Here is a 27,306-nt window from a genome sequence, read left to right on the forward strand (position 1 = left end):
TTCCGGGCTCATTTAGTAGGGATCTCCGTCGAGAGAAAGAATAACCCGATCACTGATGCTGATAGTTTTTTAATTAAAGTACATTTTAAAGACAGTGTGCTTAGTGCGGAACTCTTGTTTGGTTGTGGTTTCTTTATGGTCTCATTTGACTGACGCGCACCACTGCAGACTCGTGTTCACACATTTAAACGACGCGCGTGTGCTCATTTATGTACTTAATTTAATCATATGTTCATTCATTTAAGATGGAAAGTGATACATTCGATATTCTGGATCAGGTTGGGTGAGTGTAAGAAATTACGTTTTAATGAGGTTTCACTGTTTAAACCTGAAGTGTGTCACTTGTTTTGGATTTTTAAATACTGTCTCGTATCTCAGGTTAATGTTTAACTATCAGTAATCCATTTGTAGTTTGACTCCTTGAAGAGTGTAAACAACACTGACTGTGAGCTTTCAAAACATTCATCTGTTTGTCTGAGCTTCTGACTCAACCTATAGTGTGAGTTGGGGGCGGGACTGTCTGTTCATCCGACCAATGGAAGACAGGGGGAGTGTTCAGGAAACCTGTTAGAAGACGTTTATTTTTGCTTGGTTACACTAGTGGTGAAGAAATTACACACTTCAGCTTTAAAACGGATTAATTTGAAATGATTATCAGAAACGTATCAAAAATTATCATATGTAATTGTCAGATATGATATTTAATAGTCATATACAATATGTATTTACTGTGTTATTGTCAGGTATTATGTTTAATAAATGCTTTATTGTCAGGTATGATGGGCCGCTGACAGATGAGCAGTCTCTGTTGGCGGTGTGTGGGCGGGGCTTCAGCTCATCTGAATATGTTAATCTGATGAAGTGGATCTCATCCAGACTCACACGCATCACTGGTACACACACAGAAGAACCCCTCATCACAGGTGTGACACACAAACACACATATACACATGTACGCACTCGCATACACACACATATATACACATGCACGCATGCACACATATATACACATACATGCACACATACACACTCGCATACACACACACTCACACACACACACAGAGCACATGAAAATGTATTGTCAAATAAATGCCACAGCGTGTCAGACATCCGCCAGCATCTCAATGAGAACAAAAGTGTTTGTGTAGTTGTGATGTCCATGTTCAGCTTTATTGTCTCTCAACCATATGCAGACCCGACACAGACTACAGTGCATAAACATAAAGACTAAAGGCTGAAACATATTTCTAGAACACAGATACGAGTGCTTCGCCAATGTACGGTCCGGTTGAACATGCTTAACGTGTGTTCTTGTGTTAGAGTGGTGGGAAGAAACCTCAGTACTCAAGGGGGCGATAGAGTTACTTCCAAACGTCTGTGCCATTAAACTAGATGTGTTGTTATTCTGGTAAGTTGCTATAAATATATTGACTTTAAAGCTGAAGTATGTCATTTCTGCGACACTAGCACCAAAAAACGGAATTGCAAAAATAAACAATGTTTTCAAAACAGCTTTTTGAATACGCCCCTCATCTGTTGTTGTTCAAATTAACCATAACCCGCCCACTTTTTTAATAACAGAGTTTATGTTAGAATCTCAAGTCAATTGAATGGATGCTTGGACAGCGCTTACGTTTTGGCTCAGTTTGTGGACTTTTTAGACGGTCCTTTACACACCGTAGGAGGATATTGAACGTTAAACTTTTTCAAATCAAATCAAATCACTTTTATTGTCACACAGCCATATACACAAGTGCAATGGTGTGTGAAATTCTTGGGTGCAGTTCCGATCAACATAGCTGTCGTGACAGTGATGAGACATATACCAATTTACAATAACATCAAATTAACACAACACAATTTAAAATCTAATATACACATAATTACACTCAACAATATACAAATAATAACATACACTGTACAGTATACAATACGCACAATATAGAATACACATTATACAATAAAAATAGTATATATAAAATATACAGTAGGTTGTATTGTACTGTATTGACATTCAGGCTGTCGGTTGATAGTCAGTTGTTAAGAGAGAATATAATATAATAATAATAATATAATTTATGACAGTCCGGTGTGAGATATAAGAGTAAGGGTAATAAAGTGCAGTGCTGATGTATTTTGATCGTGGGAGATCAAGAGTTCAGAAGTCTGATTGCTTGGGGGAAGAAGCTATCATGGAGTCGGCTGGTGCGGGTCCTGATGCTGCAATACCGCCTGCCTGATGGTAGCAGTGAGAACAGCCCATGGCTCGGGTGGCTGGAGTCTCTGATGATCCTCTGAGCTTTTTTCACACACCGCCTTGTATATATGTCCTGGAGGGAGGGAAGCTCACCTCCGATGATATGTCTGGCAGTTCGCACCACCCTTTGCAGTGCTTTGCGGTTGTGGGCGGTGCAGTTGCCATACCAGGCGGAGATGCAGCCAGTCAGGATGCTCTCTACAGTGCAGGTGTAGAACCGTGTGAGGATGTGGCGGTTCATTCCAAACTTCCTCAGCCGTCTCAGGAAGAAGAGGCGCTGATGAGCCTTCTTCACAATGACTTCAGTGTGGATGGACCATGTGAGTTCCTCAGTGATGTGGACACCCAGGAACTTGAAGCTGCTGACTCTCTCCACTGGTGCTCCATTGATGGTGATGGGACTGTGTTCTCTGTCTTTTCTTCTGAAGTCCACCACAAGCTCCTTTGTCTTGCTGACATTGAGGGAGAGGTTGTGCTCCTGACACCAGTGTGGATGATTCTTGTGTTTTTCATCTTGGTTGTCATTTGCCTATTGTTTACGATAGACAAATGCTTTTGGACATTGGTTCTTCAATAGCACACCAAAAACCGGACTTTAAATTCCTCAATGCCAACCCACTGTTTTCAAACACAACAGTGGAGCCCTTTGTCTGGGTCGCCCGGCCGTGGAAACGCAGAAGGAAAAGGGGAAACAGAGCCGGCGTTCTCATCAGAGTAAGATGTCGTACAAATCGACCCCCGCTACCCAGTATTCTACTGGCAAGTGTTCAGTCTCTGGACAACAAGCTCTGCGAGATGAAAGCGCGGATCTCTTTCCAACGAGAGATGAGGGACTGCTGCATTATCTGCCTTACGGAAACTTGGATGTCTGCGGAGGATTCAGACTGGGGACTTAAAGCCAATTTCAAGTCAATAGCACCGAAATACTACCAACACATCAGTTTCAACACGAGGGGACCGGGTTTTGGACCATTGCTACTCTCCCTTCCGGGATGGCTACAGATCCCTCCCCCGCCCACCATTTGGCAAATCGGACCACTCTTCCATTCTGCTTCTGCCCGCTTACAGGCAGAAACTGAAACAGGAAGCACCCACTCTCAGAACGATCCAGTGCTGTTCGGACCAATCAGATTCTATGCTACAAGACTGTTTTGATCACGCAGACTGGGAGATGTTCTGGTCCGCCTCTGATGACGACATCGAGATTTACGCTGATACCGTAACGTATTTCATCAGGAAGTGCATAGATGATGTAGTGCCGATCAAAACAATACGGATCTACCCGAACCAAAAACTGTGGATTAATAGTGAATTTCACGTGGCACTTAATGTGCGGACCTCCGCTTTTAATTCCGGGAATGTGGAGGAGCATAAAAAAGCCAGTTATGCCCTCCGAAAAAGAACAGCAAAACGCCAGTACAGGAGCAAGATTGAAGGACAGTTCAACACCACCAACTCTATAAGCATGTGGCAGGGAATTAATATCATCACGGACTTTAAAGGGAATAAAAACTCCTCCATGAACACCGCTGCCTCTCTCCCGGATGAGCTAAATACTTTTTATGCTTGTTTTGAGGGAAATAACACCGCCCTCGCGGAGAGAGCTCTCGTGGCCGAAGCTCAGCATTCAACACCATAGTGCCCTCCAAGCTAGATGAGAAACATCGGGCTCTGGGCTTAAACAGCTCACTGTGCAGCTGGATCCTGGACTTCCTGTCAAGCAGACGACAGGTGGTTAGAATAGGCAGCAACATCTCCTCATCACTGACCCTCAACACTGGAGCCCCGCAGGGCTGTGTTCTCAGCCCACTCCTGTATTCCCTGTACACACATGACTGTGTGGCAACACATAGCTCCAATGCCATCATTAAGTTTGCTGATGACACGACGGTGGTAGGTCTGATCACTGACAATGATGAAACAGCCTACAGAGAGGAGGTGCACACTCTGACATACTGGTGTCAGGAGCACAACCTCTCTCTCAATGTCAGCAAGACAAAGGAGCTTGTGGTGGACTTCAGGAGAAAAGACAGAGAACACAGTCCCATCACCATCAATGGAGCACCAGTGGAGAGAGTCAGCAGCTTCAAGTTCCTGGGTGTCCACATCACTGAGGAACTCACATGGTCCATCCACACTGAGGCCGTTGTGAAGAAGGCTCATCAGCGCCTCTTCTTCCTGAGATGGCTGAGGAAGTTTGGAATGAACCGCCACATCCTCACACGGTTCTACACCTGCACTGTAGAGTACAGTGTATTTTTATTGTATACAGTCTTCTTATTGTGTATACTGTATATTATTTGGTGTATATTGTGTTGTGTAACGATGTGTAAATCAGATGTTTATTGTAATTGTCATTCTGCTGTGTTGCTTGGAACTGCATCCAAGACTTTCACCCACTGTTGCACTTGTGTTTATGGTTGAGTGACAGTAAAGGGATTTGATTTGATTTTAAATACACTAAGAACCCTTAGATACACAGTATAAACAATTAGAAGCATTTGCTGGGTTTCTATCCAACTATTGTTATGCAAATCTTTTGCGCTTAAGAAAACCTGAATGGAAATGTATATAAACTCTCATTTCTCTTCAAAGTCTATGCACTTGGTAGAGGTGGATTTTCGCATAAGTCAGAATGCATATTAAGGTGATGAAAAGAGTTCATTTGCATGACAATTATGTTTTTTTTTCACCGTTTGTGCACGTGTTTCTGCTCCTCCTCACAATAAAGCAATTCTTTGACCTTTACATTGGGAAGTGTTTAACCCACAGCCAGTTGTTAAAATGGGTCCTTACAATCCACCAGAACAGTTTAGAGTGCGGGCACTGCCAGGTGTACAGAGGCTGGTGGCGTATGGGAATAGCAGCTATTTCAGCCCTCGTAATATGAGATATTACACTCATTCTGTGCCATCTCCTGTCAGTATTTAATAAAACCATGTACAATTGATCCAGTAGCGCCTGAAGTTACGAGTGTTATTCAGCTGCTCCATCATGACAAAGCGGGTTCCCTCCAGATAACACACATGACACAGTGGATGAAATGTGCAATGATTCCAATTGTCTTTAGTTGAATTTTGAGAAATGCACTTGTAAACCCAGCTATTGGTTGTATTAAGCATATATATATATATATATACAGACTAAAGACATATATAAGCAGCATTTCAAGTGTTACAGGATATTTAACAGCAGCAGCCGGTTTGTTTCTCTTTTTGTGCATGTTTTCAGATGATTCAGACAGGAGTGTTGTGGAGCTCAGCAGGCTGCTTAAAGACTTATACTGTCCGTATAAAGGACTCGTTGCAGCGTTAGTCAACGGAGAGGTGAAAGACACCAAGGACTTCCTGAAAATCATCTGTATGTCTGATAAATGTTCATATGTGATGTTTATATACAGTATAATATATGTCGGTCATTGCTCATGAGTTTTCTTTCTGTATTTTATAGTGTACTCACTATAAAAAAACTAAAAGGTAAACTTGGCCTAGAAAACATTTTTCCGGTATTAGTGGCAGTGGGGCAGGTGCCCACCAGCAGATTGCACTGTGGTGCAAAACACACCGCATGAGCATCAATTCTTGAACTTATATACAAGAATAATATAATTTTTCCACAAACTAAACATGTTTTACATTCTAAATACTGTTTGTTGACTTTTAACAGCCATTTATATAGTTTCCATGCACACCTGGATGAGAGTTTATTCTGAAAAGTGTAGCTGAGTGTACAGCTATTGCAAGATTTCTGAACACGTTAATCAGTTATAGGCATCATTTACAGTTTTTGTCAGGTTCATGTCTAATGCAGAGGAAACATCTTCAGTTCTTGATCAGAATTTTCCGTTTCGTTTGAGTGGCGAAGGAATGTTTTATTTTGTGTAGTATGACGCATTATTATGCTGCATTTATTACTATTATCAAATCGTGATTTTAATTTGCATGTCCTTAACGATAACAGACAAGGTTGAAATGTTAAATATGAGACCATTACACATCTGTATATTGATTTCTTTTTTTGAATGTTTGTAAAAGATACAAATCTGTCTCCTCACTCAAACTGTGTGCTTGACTAAATATGAGCAAATTAATATTCATATTGTAATGTTGTGCAAGTGAATGTGGTCAAAGTGTTTAATATAAGAGAATCTTTCAAAAATAGTTTTAAAAGTTTAAAATGAAATATCATGGTCAAGAAACTTTAAACACCTCGTTTTCAACTAAAAATGAGCTCATTCACGGACTGTCGACAGAAACGGCACTGGCAAGTTCTCATTCATGATCGATTGATTAAAAAATGTGTTTACAGTGCAGTCAGATGAGCCGTAGTAAAGATCACAAAAACATTATTTAGAGAGTGAAAGACATGCATGTTGTTTTGACAAGGTAGTTAAGTCAATTTGTGATATTATTGTTCAGTTTCATCCCGTTTCTTCATTCAGTGTTTTTGGCGTCAGAGCTCCAGGCTGCTCAGATCGTGTGCAGTAAAGCGGTGACCGATGGAGACGTTCAGGAGGAGGACACATCTCTTCAGGATCTCCGAGTGATTTGTGAAACTCTGAAACTTCCAGATCCAGACAAACACGAGACCAGAGGCACATTTACTGCCATAGAGAGTCAAGTACATCAGATGTTATTTAATGTGTTTATTTCATAATTATAGATTGTAGCCATTGATTATAGTAGTTTTCTCATACATTCTTACAGTAAAGATTGAAGCTCTTTCTAACTCCACTTCTTACAGTACAGATCTGCTGTTTACACTACAGCAGTTGTTGTAAATAAATGTTTACTGCCTTCCTCCTTTAATGTTTTCATAAAACTCTATTTTCATGAATATTTCAGCTGAGTATTTTAATAAAGCAGCTTCCAGAAACACACATTGGAAATCCAGCATTGAAGAGCTGTCTTGATGCTCATAAATGGGTGAGATTTGATTTCTTTCACAAGAGACTTTCAGTCTGGTTACTTTATGTATTTTTTTTCTGAAAAAAAAAAAAAAAGTTGGTGAACAGAAAGTAATTATAAGTTTATTATAAGCTCTAAAAGTAGAATGCTTTTATATCTGACAATGTCATCAAATATTTTTAAAATAATATACGCAAAAGTCTTAGTCAAATGTCATATGGATATCTGTGTGAAGTGTCATGGTTTGTTGTGTGTTTGTTCAGAGTCAGTTGGAGAAGATAAACAGTGTTTTATCTGCGGAGTACGAGTGTCGACGGCGGATGCTCATCAAACGGCTGGATGTGACCGTGCAGTCCTTCAGCTGGTCTGACAGAGCAAAGGCACGTACAGTTCTGTTTCAACATCACATTCGCTTTGTTCAGAATGGAGTAGTAGCTCACTACTTACTCAATAATGTGCACTTTACAAACTTACTTAAAAAAAATTCTAGGGGCACCGGGAGCCTATCTTTCAAGAACAGTCATTATTTTTTGCAACATATACATTTGAAATCAGAAGTTTACATACACTTATGTTGAAGTCATTAAAACTCATTTTTTAACCACTCCCCAGATTTAATATTAGCAAACTATAGTTTTGGCAAGTTGTTTAGGACATCTACTTTGTGCATGACACGAGTAATTTTTCCAACAACTGTTTACAGACAGATTGTTTCACTTTTAATTGACTATATCACAATTTCAGTGGGTCAGAAGTTTACATACACTAAGTTAACTGTGCCTTTAAGCAGCTTGGAAAATTCCAGAAAATGATGTCAAGCCTTTAGACAATTATCCAATTAGCTTCTGATAGGAGGTGTACTGAATTGGAAGTGTACCTGTGGATGTATTTTAAGGCCTACCTTCAAACTCAGTTCCCCTCTGGCTAACATCATGAATATAATGTCAATATTACTTTCGTATAGTGCAAGTCATGGTTTAAAATTATGAAACTATGTAAGTGCTAAGCGTCAGTGTTTAAAACAAAGATTTTGTATGAACAAATCTTCTTTCAAGAAGTGCCCTGGGATTTTTAATGACCACAGATAGTCAGGACCTTGGTTACGTCTCATCAAAAAGATGGTGCTTTTTTACAGTATAGTGTCCCCATCACTATACTGGGGCATTAGGACTCACACAGACCACAGGATGAGCACCCCCTGCTGGACTCCCTAATGCCACTTCCAGCAGCAACCTTAGTTTTACCCAGGAGGTCTCCCATCCAGGTACTGGCCAGGCTCAACCCTGCTTAGCTTCAGTGGGCAACCGGTCTTGAGCTACAGGGTGATGTGTCTGCTCCCATAAAAAAAGCTAGACTACAGTTTCCAAGTGCACATGGGGACAAAGATCTTACTTTTTGGAGAAATGTCCCCTAGTCTGATGAAACAAATGTAACTGTTTGGCCATAATGACCATCATTATGTTTGGAGGAAAAAGGGTGAGGCTTGCAAGTCGAAGAACACCATCCCAACCGTGAAGCATGGGGGAGGCAGCATCATGTTGTGGGGGTGCGTTGCTGCAGGAGGTACTGGTGCACTTCACAAAATAGATGGCATCATGAGGAAGGAAAATTATGTGGATATATTGAAACAACATCTCAAGACATCAGACAGGAAGTTAAAGCTCGGTCACAAATGGGTCTTCCAAATGGACAATGACCCCAAGCATACCTCCAAAGTTGTGGCAAAATGGCTTAAGGACATCAAAGTCAAGATATTGGAGTGGCCATCACAAAGCCCTGACCTCAATCCGATAGAAAATTTGTGGGCAGAACTGAAAAAGCATGTGCAAGCAAGGAGGCCTACAAACCTGACTCAGTTACACCAGTTCTGTCTGGAGGAATGGGACAAAATTCCAGCAACTTATTGTGAGAAGCTTGTGGAAGGATACCCAAAACACTTGACCCAAGTTAAACAATTTAAAGGCAATGCTACCAAATACTAACAAAGTGTATGTAAACTTCTGACCCACTGGGAATGTGATGAAAGAAATAAAAGCTGAAATAAATCATTCTCTCTACTATTATTCTGACATTTCACATTCTTAAAATAAAGAAGTGATCCTAACTGACCTACGACAGGGAATGTTTTCTAAGATTAAATGTCAGGAATTGTGAAAAACTGAGTTTAAATGTATTTAGCTAAGGTGTATGTAAACTTCCGACTACAGCTGTACCTGTAGGTTCAAAAGCTGGCAATGCCATCTCACAACAACTCTTCATGAAAAATAAATGAGCTAATCCATAGTAGAAGTTGCTAAGCTAAACTCGACAGAAAAAATGAACTACCTATGATGTAATAACTCTCTTCTATGTGTGCCTTTCTTTCTTTCTGTATATATGTGACACCCCATATGAGAGTTTAATAGCGCTCTTTTGATTCAGATCGGATGGAGGAAAACTGGATGACAATCCAATCTCTTCTAAAGAAATGTGAAGTAAACATATGAGAATCCATAAAATTGTCTCTAATTGCACACATATTTGGACTACAACTTCTAATAGACGTTGTTTACTGAAGCCTCGAAATGACAAAAAGACAAGAGCTTACTTTAATGGACGTGTGTCTTTATTACATGTTTATGTCTCTAACTCTCATTTTTATTTTATATGTCAGATGTGTACTCCTGATATAAATTAAGGAATTACTCTCAATGTAGAATTTCTATCAAAAAACAGTGGTGAAATATCAAAACTGGAGATTACACTTTTCTAATGATGTATAGTTTCTCGAGATTAAATAAGAATTGTATGGAGAATAAGTGCAGAGAATGTAAACGATAATAATCGCGACTCGCACGGCCGTTGGCAGTCTTTTCGTGAGAAGAGATAATTCAGTAAACGTTCTCAGCATGCTTCTCCTCCTCCTCTTTCTTTTTCCTCTTATGACTCCCAGATTGGTAAATCGGATGTCCTCTTTATGATGCCTGCATCCCGCTCTTACTTGAATTTGATCGTAGCCCCCTTGTTTTGTTTTTTTTAAATGTTATTCTAGTGTACTAAGCATTGCCAATCATTGGTTTCAAGTGTCATTGCCTTGAACTACAGTAATTGCCACCCACAGGTGGCCCCCTGCCAGCTTGGGGCCCAAGGCAATTACCTGCCTTGGCTGTCCCGTAGGTACGCCTCTGGAAACAGTACATCAAAATGTAATGACTTGCTCCGCCTCAGAAACCACTTTCCTTTTCAGGACATCACCAAGCCGTCTTATTTTTTAACCACCTTTTTATTCTTCCTTCTTAACCATATCCAGAACCTCCCTTTCACAGCTTCCTCTGCCATTTCCTTCAGACGCTTTTTCAATGCCAATTTGATCCAGACATACCAATGACTTTCAATAGATGCTGCAATAAAACTCCCACAAATCCATGACACCCTCCCTCCGGGTTAGCGGCAGTCCTCCATCCGCTTTCCCTGCTCTCGTTGGCCAGGTCTTTTAGCTTGCCTCCAATACCTCTTCCATTGTGATAAGCTCAATCATTATTACTTTTTAGATGATGCCAACCATCACTTGATCAGGGCCTGTATCCACAAAGATCCTTCCACTAGAAGTTCTCCAAAGAATTCCTAGCTAAGAAGCTTTCTGCTACAAACCTATTCACAAAATTGCTAAGAGCAAGTTTTACGAAGGCAATCTTAAGGTAAGTGTATGGCGGAGTTGAAATTGTTGCTATTGATTACGTCACGTTCAGTGAACACACTCTTAAATTGCCAAATGTTATTGTTAGACTGTAAATTCATTATAGACAGACAGCGGGAAGTGTATATTATTATATTTATTTATGAAACCGGCTTTCAAAAAGACTACAAGCATAAGATATAACTGCAAGCAGCGTTGATGGACCCAAGCACCATGGGTCCATTTCCACCCGGTGGCTTTCAGAAAACAATGCAAGGTGGACAAATGCATTTGGCATTTGACATTATTCTAAACAATTTTTGAAGCAATTTGAGTAAATATAAAAGGACTATTTTAAAGTCTGTTGTAATAGCCACATTTCCTGCTGCCAGGTGGTGGTGCTATGACCGTGACCCAAAATAGTCACATCCATGTGATTAGCCCCCAAGACTAAACATATACACTGGCGGCCAAAAGTTTGGAATAATGTACAGATTTTGCTGTTTCGGAAGGAAATTGGTACTTTAATTCACCAAAGTGGCATTCAGCTGATCACAAAGTATAGTCAGGACATTACTGATATAAAAAACAGCACCATCACTATTTGAAAAAAGTCATTTTTGATCAAAACTTGAGTAATCATGATAAATTGATCATTCGGTACTAGAAAATCACTTGCCATTATATCAAACACTGTTGAAAGATATTTAGTTCATTAAATGAAGCTTAACATTTTCTTAGTGTTTGTTTTTGAGTTGCCACAATATGCAGTATACTTAAGGTCAATATTAGGTCAAAAATGACAAAAAAGAAACAGCTTTCTCTAGAAACTCGTCAGTCAATCATTGTTTTGAGGAATGAAGGCTATACAATTGTAGGGCTTTACTGGTTGTTTAGATCAGTGTTACTATCAGAAATAATTAATAATTATTTCTGTAGTTATTAATCAATATTTAAATTAATTAATTGGATCTAACTCATTAAAACCTCATATAGGACTCCAGTAAATGTAGTGTTTAGGAGCAAGTTTGGTTATTAGCAATAATTAATAATTATCAAAGATAATTATTAATTATTAAAATCAATAGAACATTGATGAGAATCAATGTTAGCTTTTTTTTAATCCTTTAAAATCAACACTTATCAATTGTTAACATCGATGAAACATTAAAATTAACACTAGCTTATTGATCATTCTAATTCAATCAAAGATAATTATCAATTATCAAAAATCAATAGAATATTAATAAGGATTAACATTGACGGGGCACCACCCTGAAATCAGGGACTAATAACCGAATATTAAAACAGTCTCAATATTAGATTGTTTTCTTAGGAAAATCGACATCCGAAGAATATCGATTTTCGAATAAAAAAACAATGAATGAAGGTTTGAATCCGAGCACTGACATCCCGTCAGCACGACACAGGCGTATGCAAAACAAACCAAAACACTTCTCTTTGTAATATAAACAAAGTTTATTTATGCAGTAATATCAATTAATAATTAATACAATGCAGTCAATAAACTTCCGACTTACAACTACAAACTAAACAGTGATATGATTAGATATGGAAATAAAAATAATCCTATAACACATAAGGTGTGTGTGTGACAGTGTGTGTGTGTGTGTCAGTGTGGTTAGTGAGAGAGAGAGAGAGAGAGAGAGAGAGAGAGAGAGAGAGAGATGATTAAGTGACAGCCCGAAAGCTGATTTCGCGATAGCTGGAGATGAAGCAGCCGTGTTCATCACTCAGAGACGCGGTTTTACGAGCGGGGCTCGTAAAAGTCCCTTGTTATTTGACTCTTTAATGGATGAACTCAGTTGCTGTCTCACCCGCGATGGCGAAAATGCACAACAGTCCAATTTGGTTGGACTACAATACAGCAAAACAAATTCGTGATAATTAATACCCTGAGTATTAATAATGAGCGGACATGGCGGTCCGTAAACTGTACAAGCAAAAACCTTGAAACACAAGAATAACACGCTATAATATTCTATCTCTGCCCAGACGTAAACCTCTTACTTGAATCGCATGAGGACACAGGTAGAATGTGTTTTCCTCCGTCCTTTAACTTTGACCCGGTTCCTTGAGGCTCGTGTGATGACGAGAAGACGTTTCCTCGCGCTGTCGGCGGCCGGTATGGCTGTTGATTCTCAGAGGGCGGTACGGCTGTTGATTCTCGGCGGGCTGGCGGAGAACTCAGAAATGTCGACTTGATTGAAGATGGAAGAGAAATCTTTAATCTCTTCACTTCTGTAGGCCAACGGATGAAGATGCGAATTGCTCGGCGGTCTCCTTCGGATCCGTTAGAGTGTTTGGTTGAACACAGAGTAATCTCAACTCGTCCAGCGATATGGAGATTGTATGGCTACAGTTTCAAGTCGGACATTACTTCCTTATGCCACGAGGCTGCACCGGAGAGCAGCAAAAAGCTACGTCCGTATTCGGTGAACGAAGTCGCCGGAAGCAACTTTGGAAGCATTTCAGAATTATTTGAAGTCCTGATGATGTCATGTTTGAGGGACGTTCTGTTGTGTGCCTCATCCAATAGGAGTTGAGAGCTCGATCCTTTAGAGGGCAAGGCTTCATGGATCTGTAGTCTGTTTTGGACTCCCTTTGTTTGATTTTGGCGCGATTTTTATCAGTACAACATCTGACTTAGAAGGAGGGGGCTTGAGGAATGTTTTTTATGACTGTTAGGCCTGCCTTTGTCTTCTATCTGAATACATGAGGCCCAACACAATGCTTGAAATGGCCAAAAAACTGAAGATTTCACACAAAGGTGTACACTACAGTCTTCAAAGACAAAGGACAACTGGCTCTAACAAGGACAGAAAGAGATGTGGAAGACCAGATGTACAACTAAACAAGAGGATAAGTACATCAGAGTCTCTAGTTTGAGAAATAGACGCCTCACATGTCCTCAGCTGACAGCTTCATTAAATTCTACCCGTTCAACACCAGTTTCATGTACAACAGTAAAGAGAAGACTCAGGGGTGCAGGCCTTATGGGAAGAATTGCAAAGAAAAAGCCACTTTTGAAACAGAAAAACAAAAAGAAAAGGTTAGAGTGGGCAAAGAAACACAGACATTGGAAAACAGATAATTGGAAAATAGTGTTATCTTAAACCCATTGAGCTTTTGTGGGATCAGCTAGACTGTAAGGTGCGTGAGAAGTACCCGACAAGACAGCCACATCTATGGCAAGTGCTACAGGAAGCATGGGGTGAAATGTCACTTGAGTATCTGGACAAACTGACAGCTAGAATAACAAGGATCTGCAAAGCTGTCATTGCTGCACATGGAGGATTTTTTGATGAGAGCTCTGAAGTAGTTTCAGATTTTTTTTCAGATTGTAATAGTAATTTTTCACGTTATTAATGTCCTGACTATACATTGTGAACTATTGAATGCCACTTTGGTGAATAAAAGTACCAATTTCTTTCCATAAGAGCAAAATCTGTACATTATTCCAAACTTTTGGCCACCAGTGTATCTCAATTTTGATCTAAATCACACATTGGACGCAGAAGATATGATGCACTTCCTGTTTCCCATTTTTCGCCATTAATGCCTCGCCATGGCTATACCATTCGATATATCAAAATCTGTTCACAATTTAGCATCTTCAATGTCTTGGCATAATATTGTCTAAATGTGGTGACAGTCTCATTAATCCCCTAGGAGGAGTATTTAAAAGTTCAGAGACTGCAATATTCCAAAATTCCAAAATAGCTGACTTTTTGTTGAGTAGAGCGAATCAGAATCAGCTTTATTGCCAAGTGTGCTTACACATACAAGGAATTTGTCATGGTGACAGGAGCTTCCAGTGTACAACAATACAAAAACAGCAGCAAGACATAGATAATAATGAAAAAGGGGGGTTGCAGGAGGTGTTTGTGTGAAGTGAAGGTCAGAGCGGGTGTGGGGTGTGAGATTGGGCCTTTCAAATCTGCAGTAGAACACATTTAGGTCGTCAGCCAGTTGTTGGTTCCCTACAGGGTTGGGGGTAGGAGTCCTGTAATTTGTGAGTTGTTTCATGCCACTCCACACTGATGCAGGGTCGTTAGCTGAAAACTTGTTTTTCAGCTTCTCAGAGTATCTTCTTTTAGCCACTCTGATTCCCTTATTCAGTGTGTTCCTGGCCTGATTGTACAAGACTTTATCCCCACCCCTGTAAGCATCCTCTTTGGCCTGACGAAGCTGCCTGAGCTCTGCTGTAAACCACGGTTTGTCATTGTTGAACTTTAAATAAGTCCTAGTAGGAATGCACATATCCTCACAGAAACTGATATATGATGTAACAGTATCTGTGAGCTCGTCCAGGCCTGTGGCTGCTGCCTCAAAAACACTCCAATCCGTGCAATCAAGCAGGCTTGTAGTTTCTGCTCTGCTTCATTGGACCATCTCCTTACAGTCCTTAATACTGGCTTGGTTGATTTTAATTTCTGCCTGTAGGTTGGAAGAAGATGAACCAGACAGTGATCAGAGAGTCCCAAAGCTGCTCTAGGGACAGAGTGATATGCATCCTTTATTGTTGTGTAACAATGATCCAGTATGTTCCTGTCTCTGGTGGGGCATGTAATGGCTGTTTGTATTTTGGCAGTTCACGTGTGAGATTTGCTTTGTTAAAATCCCCAAGAATAATAATAACTGAGTACGGGTATTGTTGTTCCATGTCTGTGATTTGATCAGCCAGCTGTTGCAACGCTGTGTTCAAACACACGTTTGGTGCGATATACACACTCGCAAGAATAAACGAGGAAAAATCCCATGGTGAGTAGAAAGGCTTACAGTTAATAAAGAGCACTTCCAAATTAGGACAGCACATCCTCTTTAACGTTGTTACATCTGTACACCAACTTTCATTGATATAAAAGCATGTTTCACCGCCTCTCGTTTTCCCCGTTAACTCCACGATGCGATCCGCTCTGAAAAGCTGGAAGCCTGGCAGATGTAATGCGCTGTCCGGAATGGCTTCACTCAGCCAGGTTTCTGTGAAGCACAAGGCAGCAGAGGTTGAAAAGTCCTTGTTTGTGCAGGTGAGATGTAGTTTGTCCGTTGTGTTAGGAAGAGAGCAGAGATTCACTAAGTGAATACTCAGCAGCGCTGTTCGAAATCCGTGTCGACGGAGTTTGACCAGCGCACCGGCTCATCTCCCTCGCCTGCATCTCTTGAACAGCAGAGCTGCCCCTCCAACTAAATGTCTAGCAAAACGTCTGAATATTCGAAAACCGGGAAAAGATTGTCTGGTATATGCTGTCGAATGTTCAGCAGTTCGTCTCTGTTAAAACTGACTGGAAAAAGATTACTAAACACAGGACAAACAAACAAAAACAACAAAAGAACTGAGGAGCTCCACACCGAGGCAGCCATCCGTGGCGCCATCATGATGATCATTCACCCCATTGAGCTTTTGTGGGATCAGCTAGACTGTAAAGTCTATAATTATATAATTATAATAAATTACTATAATTATGAAAGTTGTTCGCCTTGATGAGAACAATATATGTACCAAGTTTGGTGACTAGGTGAAAGTGGGAGTATTAAAGAGGTAAAGTGTTAAAGATCTACAATGTCTTGGCATGATGCTGCACAAATTTGGTGCCAGTCACATGAGTCCCTTATGAGGAGTATTTAAAAGTTCAGTGTCTGCAATTTTCAGATAATCCAAAATGGCCGACTTCCTGTTTGGCAGAGCTAATGACTGTGAGTATGAAAGTTGTTCGGCTTGATGAGAACTATACATGTACCAATTTTGGTGACTGTAGGTGAAAATGGGGTGCTACAAAGACCCCCCTGCATGCCCCCCCCCACCCTCCCCTCTGCAACTTTGGCCAGCCCTAATGGCAGACAACTCTGATGTGTGTGTGAAATTTCAAGAGTTTTCATTCATGTTAAGTTCCCCAAAAGTACCGAAAACATTGAAAAGAATCATAATAATCTTTAGAAGAACAATAGGGCCTCTGCACTTTCAGTGCTTGGGCCCTAAATATAGCTGCAAGCAGCGATGTTGGGCCCAAGCACCATGGGGCCATTTCCACCTGGTGGCTTTCGGAAAACAATGCAATCAGCCCCCATTACCAAGCATAGAGCTCAATTTTGATCAAAATCACACAATACATGCAGAAGAAATAAGACACTTCCTGATGCCCATTTTTTTCCCATTAATTTATTGCCTCGCCACGGCAACACTGTTAAATATATCAATCATTTGGGGCCAGTCACATGAATCCCCTAGGAGGAGTATTTAAAAATTCAAAGCCTGCAATTTAAAAAAAAATCGACTTCCTGTTGGGCAGAGCTAATGACCGTAATGATAAAATTTGTCCGGTTTGATGAGAACTATATATAAATTTTGGTGACTAAGTGAAAAAAGGGGTGTTACAGAAGTTCCCTTAAATGCCCTGATTACAGGGGGCACTACAAAGCCCCCCCCCGAAACTTTGCCCAACCCTAATGGCCGACGACTCTGATGTGTGTGCAAATGATTTCACGATTTTTCATGCATGTTAAGTGCCCCAAAAGTACCGAAAACCTTGAAAATAATAATAATAAATAACCAAACAAACACCATGGGTCCATTTCCACCCTGTGGCTTTCGGAAAACAATGCAAGGTGGACACATGCATTTGGCATTTAACATTATTTTAAACAATTTTAAAGCAATTTGGGTAAATTTAAGAGGATTATTTTAATGCCTGTTTTTAGAGCTACACTTCCTGCTGCCAGGTGGTGGCACTATGACTGTGACCCAAAATATTCACATCCATGTGATTAGCCCCAAGACTAAACATACATCAAAATTGAGTTAAATCACACATTGCACACAGAAGATATAAGACACTTCCTGTTTCCCATTTTTCGCCATTCATTTATTGCTTCGCCATGGCAACGCCGTTCAAAATATAAAAAATCTGTTTGCAATTTAACATCTACAATGTCTTGGCATGATGTTGCACAAATTTGGTGCCAGTCACATGAATCCCCTAGGAGGAGCATTTAAAAGTTCAGAGCCTGCGATTTTCAGAAAATCCAAAATGGCCGACTTCCTGTCGGGCGAGCTAATGACTGCAAGTATGAAAATTGTTTGGCTTCATGAGAACTATTCAGTTGAAATCAAAAGTTTACATACACCTTAGCCAAATACATTTAAACTCACAATTCCAGACATTTAATCATAGAAAACTTTTCCTGTCTTTAGGTCAGTTAGGATCACTACTTTATTTTAAGAATGTGAAATGTCAGAATAATAGTAGAGAGAATGATTTATTTCAGCTTTTATTTCTTTCATCACATTCCCAGTGGGTCAGAAGTTTACATACACTTTGTTAGTATTTGGTAGCATTGCCTTTAAATTGTTTAACTTGGGTCAAATGTTTTGGGTATCCTTCCACAAGCTTCTCACAATAAGTTGCTGGAATTTTGTCCCATTCCTCCAGACAGAACTGGTGTAACGGAGTCAGTTCGAGGTCAGGGCTTTGTGATGGCCACTCCAATACCTTGACTTTGTTGCCACAACTTTGGAGGTATGCTTGGGGTCATTGTCCATTTGGAAGACTCATTTGTGACCGAGCTTTAACTTCATGGCTGATGTCTTGAGATGTTGCTTCAATATATCCACATCATTTTCCTTCCTCATGATGCCATCTATTTTGTGAAGTGCACTAGTCCCTCCTGCAACAAAGCACCCCCAAAACATGATGCTGCCACCCGCATGCTTCATGGTTGGGATGGTGTTCTTCAGCTTGCAAGCCTTACCCTTTTTCCTCCAAACATAACGATGGTCATTATGGCAAAACAGTTCAATTTGTTTTCATCAGACCAGAGGAAATTTCTCCAAAAAATAAGATCTTTGTCCCCATGTGCCCTTGCAAACTGTAGTCTGGCTTTTTTATGGCAGTTCTGGAGCAGTGGCTTCTTCCTTGCTGAGCAGCCTTTCAGGTTATGTCAATATAGGACTCATTTTACTGTGGATATAGATACTTGTCTACCTGTTTCCTCCAGCATCTTCACAAGGTCCTTTGCTGATGTTCTGGGATTGATTTGCACTTTTCGCTCCAAACTACGTTTATCTCTAGGAGACAGAATGTGTCTCCTTCCTGAGCGGTATGATGCTGTGTGGTCCCATGGTGTTTATACTTCCGTACTATTGTTTGTACAGATGAACGTGGTACCTTCAGGCATTTGGAAATTGCTCCCAAGGATGAACCAGACTTGTGGAGGGACACAATTTTTTTTTTTCTGAAGTCTTGTCTGTTTTATTTTGATTTTCCCATGATGTCAAGCAAAGAGGCACCGAGTTTGAAGGTAGGCCTTAAAATACATCCACCGGTACACCTCCAATTCAGTACACCTCCTATCAGAAGCTAATTGGCTAATTTCATAACAATTTTGGTGACTGTAGGTGAAAATGGATGTTACAGAGCCCCCCTTATATGCCCATTTTCAAGGTGGCTCTACTGAGCCCCCCCTGCACAGGCGACATCGCTGTTAAGCATGAGAACAAATATGTTTCCACATCAGTTTGGCATTTCCTTTGATTTCGTTAAATATCAAAGAGTGTAGAGCAGGTGTCGGGAACCTTTTTTCACTAAAAAGGTTTCACTAATTTTTGGTTGATGCATTTTTTCCGAAAGAGCCATAGCACAAATGAATAATTTACTATTTTCAAAAACAAAGTTTTTCAATAAAATAAATTTTTTATATTGCCCATAGACAACTCAAAAACACCAAAACAAACAAATATGCAAAAATAGGTAACATGTTGCTCTATGGAATTGAGTACACGTGTTTGTGCGGGTCTCCATAAAATTACTAAATATAATGTAAACATAAATGTAACTTCCCTTTTGGGCTGGGCGATATGTAAAAAAATATTTTAATGACAAATGCCTTAAAAATATTGCGATATCCGATTATGTGGTCAACCCCCCTGCCAAGGGTCGGTGAATATTTTTATATATAACCACCTCCCCAAATCCAAACGTTTACCATCTCCAACGGCCCCATTTGCCATCACGCAAGCATCCGTCAATGACACCTGGTTAAAAATTACTAATAGCTCACAAATTAAGAACTAAAGACAATTATAAATGTAAAGATAATTATAATAAATAAGCCTAATAAATTCCCTTATGTTCCTAAAAAAATTGCTGACAAATGTGTGTTCTTATCGAATGTGTTTGTATTACGTTTTGATAATCCAGTTAATGCTGCCTAAAGAAAATAAAATAAAACTCAATCTTAGGTTGAAGGTGAACGTGTCTTGTATTGCTTTATGATTTAATCACTTTTGTCTTTGTTTCTTTAATACAAAGATACCTGTATGTATTACTGAACCTGTGGAGTTGCGTTCACAGTGTGTAAGAGCGAACTGCTCTGTGGAAATAAAGCGAAACTCACAGCACCTCCCAAGATGATCGGAGATAATTTGCAGCATTCTCATAGACTACATTATTCTTGCAAACAGTTTTCAGTTGAATGAAACAGAAAAATGAGTGATAACTCTTTTCATGCGCTTGTTCCACGAGACAGGGTCCCGCTGCACGCCAAACAGCGAATCAGACACGAGCATTGACGGCTTTTCTTTTGTCTGTTCTTAAAAATATAATAAAGTGTGTTTATTCAAGTGTGTGTCTTTTTTTACTAACAGCATTTCTTATCATGTGTCACTCCGAGACGTCTTACAGGTCACCCACCTGTTGTGGGTAGATGAGCAAAATTTCTCGCGCATGAAATGCCTGCATTTGGACAAGGAGCTTGCAAACCGGATTCAGCCTTGTCGCATTTGGAGTGTGGCAGGTGCTATTTCACACCCTGGGCGCACATAAAAAATAACGAACATTCATAAAATCGCTCCTAGAAAATGCTCTTAATAGCTAAGATCAGTAGTTAATGGGAAATGAGGCCCATAACTCTATGAATGTGCATGTCTTGGAGAAACGCTTTCATTGCACTCGTGAACAGCGGAGCTCACTGCGCACACATATAAAATCAAGACTTGCATTGGCGGCTTTTCTTTCGTCTGTTCTTCAAAATATAATCACGTTTTGTCAAACGTGCATTTTTCTGTCTAATTTCTTGTAATATATCACTCCGAGAAGTCTTACTGGTCACCTTCCACAGTGGCTGGTACATCAGCGAAGACTTACATGAAAAATCTAAATTTGGCGGGTGTTCATTTCAAACCTTGTTCACCAGGAGTGGGCTGTCAAAGAAATCAAAACAGTGTCATTGACTTTAAGCTTTGCAATCGCACCCACACTTTCTGCAGGAAAATGTTCTCTAGAAAGTTTTAAAGATCACGTGTTGGTGAATGGTGAGACACCTGGCAAGCCACTTGATTTTTAACAAAGAGCCGCTTGTGGCTTGCGAGCCATAGGATCCCGTATAGATTATAGAAAGATTGCAAACTTTAAATAATCTGACACAGGTTATTGGTTCATTTGTTTGGTGTAATCGTAATCATATATAGCAAATCAATATTTTTCACTATTGTTCGATGTACCCTATTAATACAAAATGAATAGATTGTAGATTTATCCCACATCGGCTATATGAACTTTATCATACTTCACCCCATGTAATAATAGGCTAGGTTCCGTTAATATATGGCTCACCCTTTCTCTCTGATGTAATTGGGTTGTTTCAGTTCGTGGGAGAGGTAATTGCAGATCTTAAAGGGGTAATTGTGACCTCAGAAGGAAATTTCAGTTGCTGGCCAATGTCGACCTTCATTACCTAATCATCCCAGCTTCTTTGGGCGTACAACCCTGCACATCCTCTCCCTTCTTAACAAAATAAATAAACTGCCTTTGCAGAACCTGGTGGTCTTTGGTTGCCTTCACTCTGCTTATCTCTAAGATCACTGCCAGCTTTACCGTCTTTGTGCCAATGCAGTCCTGCAACCTGTGATGCAGATTTGCTCTGCAGTGCCAGGAAGAGGGGACAGTTCTCCTCTCTGCCATACCAGTAACACAGATTTCCAGTGATTATGAGGGTATTATATGTAGATCTTATTAAAAACCCCAGTCTAGCCTGGGATGCCTTCCACAGGTCTGCCCACCCTAAAGCTCTGTCTAATGTGCCCTCTTACACTGTTGCTGATTGACTACTTTGATATTATACCCTTCCTCCTCCACTCAAAGATACTTTTGTAACCACCATTGCTTTGCTCTTATTTCTGGAGGCTGCTGGCCACCGTTTAAAAGCCACTACCCATCGAAGGCCTAATCTTCTTAACTGGGTTCTTCCAACAATCTCTTGATGCTTCAGCCTTGTAAGTGCCTTTTTACCACCTCCTCCACCTTCCAGGCATGGCCTGTTCTGAACTGGGTGTAGCCAGCCCTTGCAGACTGGTCTGTTGATTCCAATATCTCTAAGACAAGCCTAGTCTTCTCCTGCTTATAGCCCAGGGTGATGGACTTTAATGGCAGCTCTAAGGCATTTCACCCAACCAACACCACATATGAAAGGCAACGTGGCAAGTCCTTCCACTTCAAATGCGGCTTTAAACAGAATGGGAGAGATTGAACATCCCATCGCTATACCTTTGTCCAGTTGCTGCCAACCGGTTGTGTACTCCTGTGTTTTATGAAATATCTTTACAACCCCATAATGGCTGTCTATTAGGCTCCTGATACAAACTTGTACAGGGATAAACTCTAGTGCATAGTTAACAAGCTGGTGAGGTACTGATCAGAGGTGTAGTCAAGACCAGACCCTCCAAGGCTAGACCCCTCGAGACCCAGATCCAGACCAAGACTAGACCATTCAAGACCCAGATCCAGACCAAGACCTGTCAGTCCAAGAACCAGGCAGTAAATTTTAATGAACCAAGATGCTGAATTTATTGCAGCAATCCTTTATAATATTCAACAGTTATGTTTTAACACCTTTTCATTTATTTTACTTTATTGAACAAGGAATAAGTCAACAATCAAACTTTACCACCTTTTCATTTCAGACCCCAAACCCCCCCCCCCCCAAAAAAAAACTGAACTGAAATACTTTATTAGCAAGTAATAGTTTTTTTTTTTTTTTTTTTTTTTTTTTTATACAGTAAATGGAATCAAATTAACCATGGTAAACACAGTAAAAAAATAAATAAACAGAAGTATCTCACTGTATAAATAATACAACAAAAGTGAAGTGAATTGAATTGGTTAGTGGACAGTCAGAAGATGGAGCTCCTCTGCATGGCATTGGTCTGATTTTCACTGCATGTACACCCATTCCTTTTATTACTACCAACTACTGGCTGTACTGGACGTGGTACATATCCTAGGGAAAGCAGCGGGATGTGTTTAAAAGATCACAAAGTTGCTGTTTGATATGGTCCTCTAGTTTGTCCTTTGCCATCACCAGCTTCCAATTCCTCTTTTCTTTCAACAGGATTTTGGCAAACGGGTTCTTGATGAACTTCCCTTTTTCATGCTCCTCCTTTCTTCTCTGCTGTCAAATTCTCTCTGCCCTCTTGAGAAGAGATAACCTGACCTTTATACCACCCCACAATAGCCCCCCTCTTGCTCATTAACTGTCCTCCATGCCTTGTGAAGCTGCCTCCCATTTTTCACCAGCTGGAGTATCTCCTCTCTTCTACCTGTCTCCCTGGGGCCACTCTTTTTCACTACTACTTCACCAAAATCTACCTTAGCATTTTTCATAAACAATATCACTGAACATGTTTATTTTGGCTTTCACCCTTTCTGTAAGCACCTCCTTCATGGTGGTGAACAGGTGCTCATCTAATTGGCTTCCTGTAACTCTTGGCCATTTGATGTGCCTCTTTCTCCCTGTCTCCTCTTGTCTTGTCTCCTTCTCTTGATGGTCGTATCCTCCTGTCATTCACCTGGGGGACTTTACTCATCCTGCTAGGGTAACTGATCTTCTTGGTGCCCATCCACAATAGTGGATTAAGTAGTACTTTGTGTCCTCCTTATGTCCTCCTTGTGTCCTCCTTGTCTTACCTGCTACTTTGGGCCCTTGGAAGTCATGACGCTCATCCACCCACAACTATATTTCCAAATCTTTGCACATTAGCTATTGACATTACAGTCATACCCATAAAAGTAATGTCATAACTGGTCCATCTTAAATTCCACCTCTCAAAGGACCACTGGGCTGTTGTCCTTGAATCATACTTTTTTGGGGTGACCCAGACCCTGTATGAGGACCTGTGGGTAAAGTAACTCAAAAAATGTGTAATGTGTGTTTTCTTTTTTTTAATTTTTTGTGCAGACTTTTTTGCAGTCAGTCAAAAGATCTAGTTTCACTCAAATACATCACATTAAGGAAGTTAAATGGGTTATAAATGCTGTTTCATGTTGACTTTAAAACCATTCTTAAAACCATGCAAATATACAGTATTTATTATGTTTTAATATAAGTGATTTTAGGACAGAACTGCCATATTTAAACTGCTCGCCTTCATGTTTCTGTTTAATATCATTTGCATTATCAGCCTTCAGCAATGTTAAAATAAAAAAATATTTAGTAAATGTTGTGCTGTTTGTTTTCTTTTTTCAGGTGAAACTTGACAGAATGGCTGAGGCTTATCAGTCAAAGAGATATTCATTATCATTAAAGTCATCAATAAGTGTGTCTCACCTGCTCGCTGCACGAGAGGACATCTGTAACCTAGTGAAAACCAGCAGCGGCTCCTGCAGAGAGAAAACTAGCTGTGCCGTTAACAAGGTATGTGAGTTTAGTGTAAAAACAATTACCTTTTGAACTGGTTTACTGGATTCTGGCTGAAAAGTGATTGTCTGTAGTTCATTCTGATGATTTAGTGTGTTACTGTATAATTAGATCCTAATGGGGGTGGTGCCTGATCGCGGTGGCCGACCGTCTGAGATTGAAGCCCCACCCCCTGAGATGCCCCCCTGGCAGAAGAGAACTGATGGAGGAGGACGAGGAGGAGGTGGATATAGCAGAGGTGGAGGTTATGGAGGGAACTGGAGCACGGGCCGATCCAGAGGTGGTTGGAGCTCTGGGGGAGGGGGAGGAGGTCCAGGAGGAGGAGGGTGGAGATCAGGCAAATGGAGTAAAGGAGGCAGTGGAGGGCATTACTATCACTGACTGTGTTTCTGTGAGATGATAAAACAGTGTTATATTCTGATGTGTGAGTGAACATTTTTATTACTGTTAAAATGCATTGAGGTGCCTCTCATGTTTTGGGGAGATCAATGAATTTAATTTTAAACAAGTCTGTAGAGGCTGGTTAGTTGGTTTCAGGTGGTCCATTTTGTTATTAATTATGACTCAGAATTATTTGAGGTTACCAAGAGACAATGCATTACTTCAAAAACATGCTTAAAATGAATCACAAACAGTGTTGGTTAACGCTACTTTTAAAAGTAACTTGTTAGAATATTGTGTTATTCCTTAACTTAATTAAAAAGTTTTTTTTTTTTTTATGGAAAGCGTTACTTTTGCATTACGTTTTCTCACAGCCACTTTCTCTTCTTCTATGCTATGCATTCCATACAAATAATCCATGCACTGCATACAAGAGACATAACAGGTCATGCTAGCTACTGTACAACACTCATGTCAAGACAACATAGTAAACAAAAAGATATTTAGAAAGTAGGTCTTCACGTCATATTTATAATAAAGAATCAATAACATGAATATGCATGATTTGTTTTTCCATCAACATGGCAGCCAGTATGAATAATGATTATACATAAAGTCTTACCTAAAGCAGCAAAGTCCAACACTTGAACCTGCATCATATATATCATCATGTGCGGTACCTATTTGCAATGCCAGAGTCAACTTGAGATATTCTCCAGAGGTCAGGATAAAATTCAGTGGGGAATGCCAGTCTAACATGTTCAAGGAATAAGTCTGATGAATAAATAAATATTTTTCACTCAGTGCACGCTTGTTTTGAGTTGATCCACGGTGAATACAGACGCTACAACTTCATAGGCGCATTTTGATACAACTTGAATGGAATCGTTTTTAATGCTACTAAAATGTCATAAAAATGGTTTGTTTCATGAACCAAACTACTTGTTTATTATAAAACAAAAATTTAGAATATTTTTAGAAACTAAGACATTTTCTCTGCGTACACAATCGATGTAGAACGTTGCCCGGAGTCACTGATCCAGAGTCAGCTTTTCTCAGCTCATTCTCCCAGTTACGAGGAGCTGTAACACGGAGCAGTTCGGCTGCATATATCAGTGAATTAAGCGAGTATTTCACCCTGTGTATCATGTCGTGGCCAGTGGAAGACTATCTTATAATCCCTCTGCCTATACGCGTTTTCTGATTTTTACATTTTTTTTTTTTAATGCAGTGTGTGTATTAACACATGAGTCAACCGCGTTTCACTCAACCGAATGTTGACCTCATATTACTTTAAAACACGAAATGCACATGCATGTTAGTGAGTTGATTGACAGGCGATGTCTGTATCTAAAAGGTAATTGGCTCTTTTACCTGAAAGGCGAGACTTCCTTTCTACATCAGTTGACTTTTGGGTGCTAGAGCTTCTTGTTTGGGCATTCCAATTTCTTCCATTCATTTAAATAGAAGTAACTCGTCTCTGCTAAATAGTCTCTGGCCTCACACTCTATAGAACAACAATGCCCATCATGCACTATGTCTCCTCCTGGAAGTTTGCACACTTTACACCTGATTTCTCGTGGTACATGGGCAGTAGATGTGTACAAAAGCAACGCGTTACTTGTAAGTTACTCAGATATTATGGTCTAAAATAAAACAATATTGCGTTACTTTAATCATTACTCGAAAAAAATAATCTGATTATGTAATGCACATTACTTTTATCACATTACCCCCAACACTGATCACAAATTATTTCAGAATAAAGCAGAGCCATACTCTGCTCACTTATGGCTCAATGGTTGCTTGTCCTTCATTGTTTCCAATTTTATAGTTATTATGAGTCTCTTCAGGGACAATAGCATTGGTGGGTTGTTCTGGGGTCTTTCAGATGATGCTGGAGCATCTTCTGGAGAAACTCTGCAAAGATCTGCTGCACATAAGCCACTTGTGTTTTTGTGATGTGTGATAGGTCTGGTACATCTATCTTGTTTTGCACCATGGCACTCTCTGTCTTGTTTTACACCATGGCTCCTGCTACCTTCTTGACCTTCACCTTGTGCAGCATCAGTGACACTTCCTTGTTTGGTTCCTTGTCTTTCCACTCATGCAGAACGGTCACATTGTATATTTGTTTCTCTTTTCTTTTGTCAGTATGATGCTCCTCATATGTCACAGGGTCCATTCTTCACCCATTCTTTTGCTCTTGTTGGGCCATTTACAGGTTCTCATTTTTCTCCATATGGTACTTCAGTTGATCTCTCATTTAAAGAATGTACCGCAAAATGTCTTTGTCTGTGATTTTTCCTGATGGCACCTTCAAGCTCTTATAAAGAATGTCAATGAGGTCCTGCATCAGCCATCAGCACAACAGCTCTACAGGAGAGAACCCAGTA

The 27,306-nt window shown here is 40.1% G+C and overlaps 1 protein-coding gene across 2 annotated transcripts; it reads left to right on the forward strand.

Annotated features, from left to right (window-relative positions):
* The first annotated feature begins 139 nt into the window (after positions 1–139).
* fam98b (family with sequence similarity 98 member B) lies at positions 140–25,713 on the forward strand. 2 transcript variants are annotated; one of them, XM_051723252.1, is made up of 8 exons: positions 140–283; positions 775–923; positions 5,489–5,617; positions 6,699–6,877; positions 7,102–7,182; positions 7,428–7,544; positions 24,359–24,526; positions 24,641–25,713. In XM_051723252.1, exons 1-8 carry the CDS (start codon positions 246–248, stop codon positions 24,908–24,910), a joined length of 1,131 nt encoding a protein of 376 aa, XP_051579212.1. In that variant the 5' UTR covers positions 140–245; the 3' UTR covers positions 24,911–25,713. The 2 variants fall into 2 exon arrangements, with proteins under 2 accessions (XP_051579212.1, XP_051579213.1); XM_051723253.1 differs by lacking the exon at positions 140–283 and adding an exon at positions 542–603.
* Positions 25,714–27,306: the final 1,593 nt, after the last annotated feature.

The sequence above is a fragment of the Myxocyprinus asiaticus genome, chromosome 17 (assembly GCF_019703515.2).
Source record: "Myxocyprinus asiaticus isolate MX2 ecotype Aquarium Trade chromosome 17, UBuf_Myxa_2, whole genome shotgun sequence".
NCBI classification, from domain to species: domain Eukaryota; kingdom Metazoa; phylum Chordata; class Actinopteri; order Cypriniformes; family Catostomidae; genus Myxocyprinus; species Myxocyprinus asiaticus.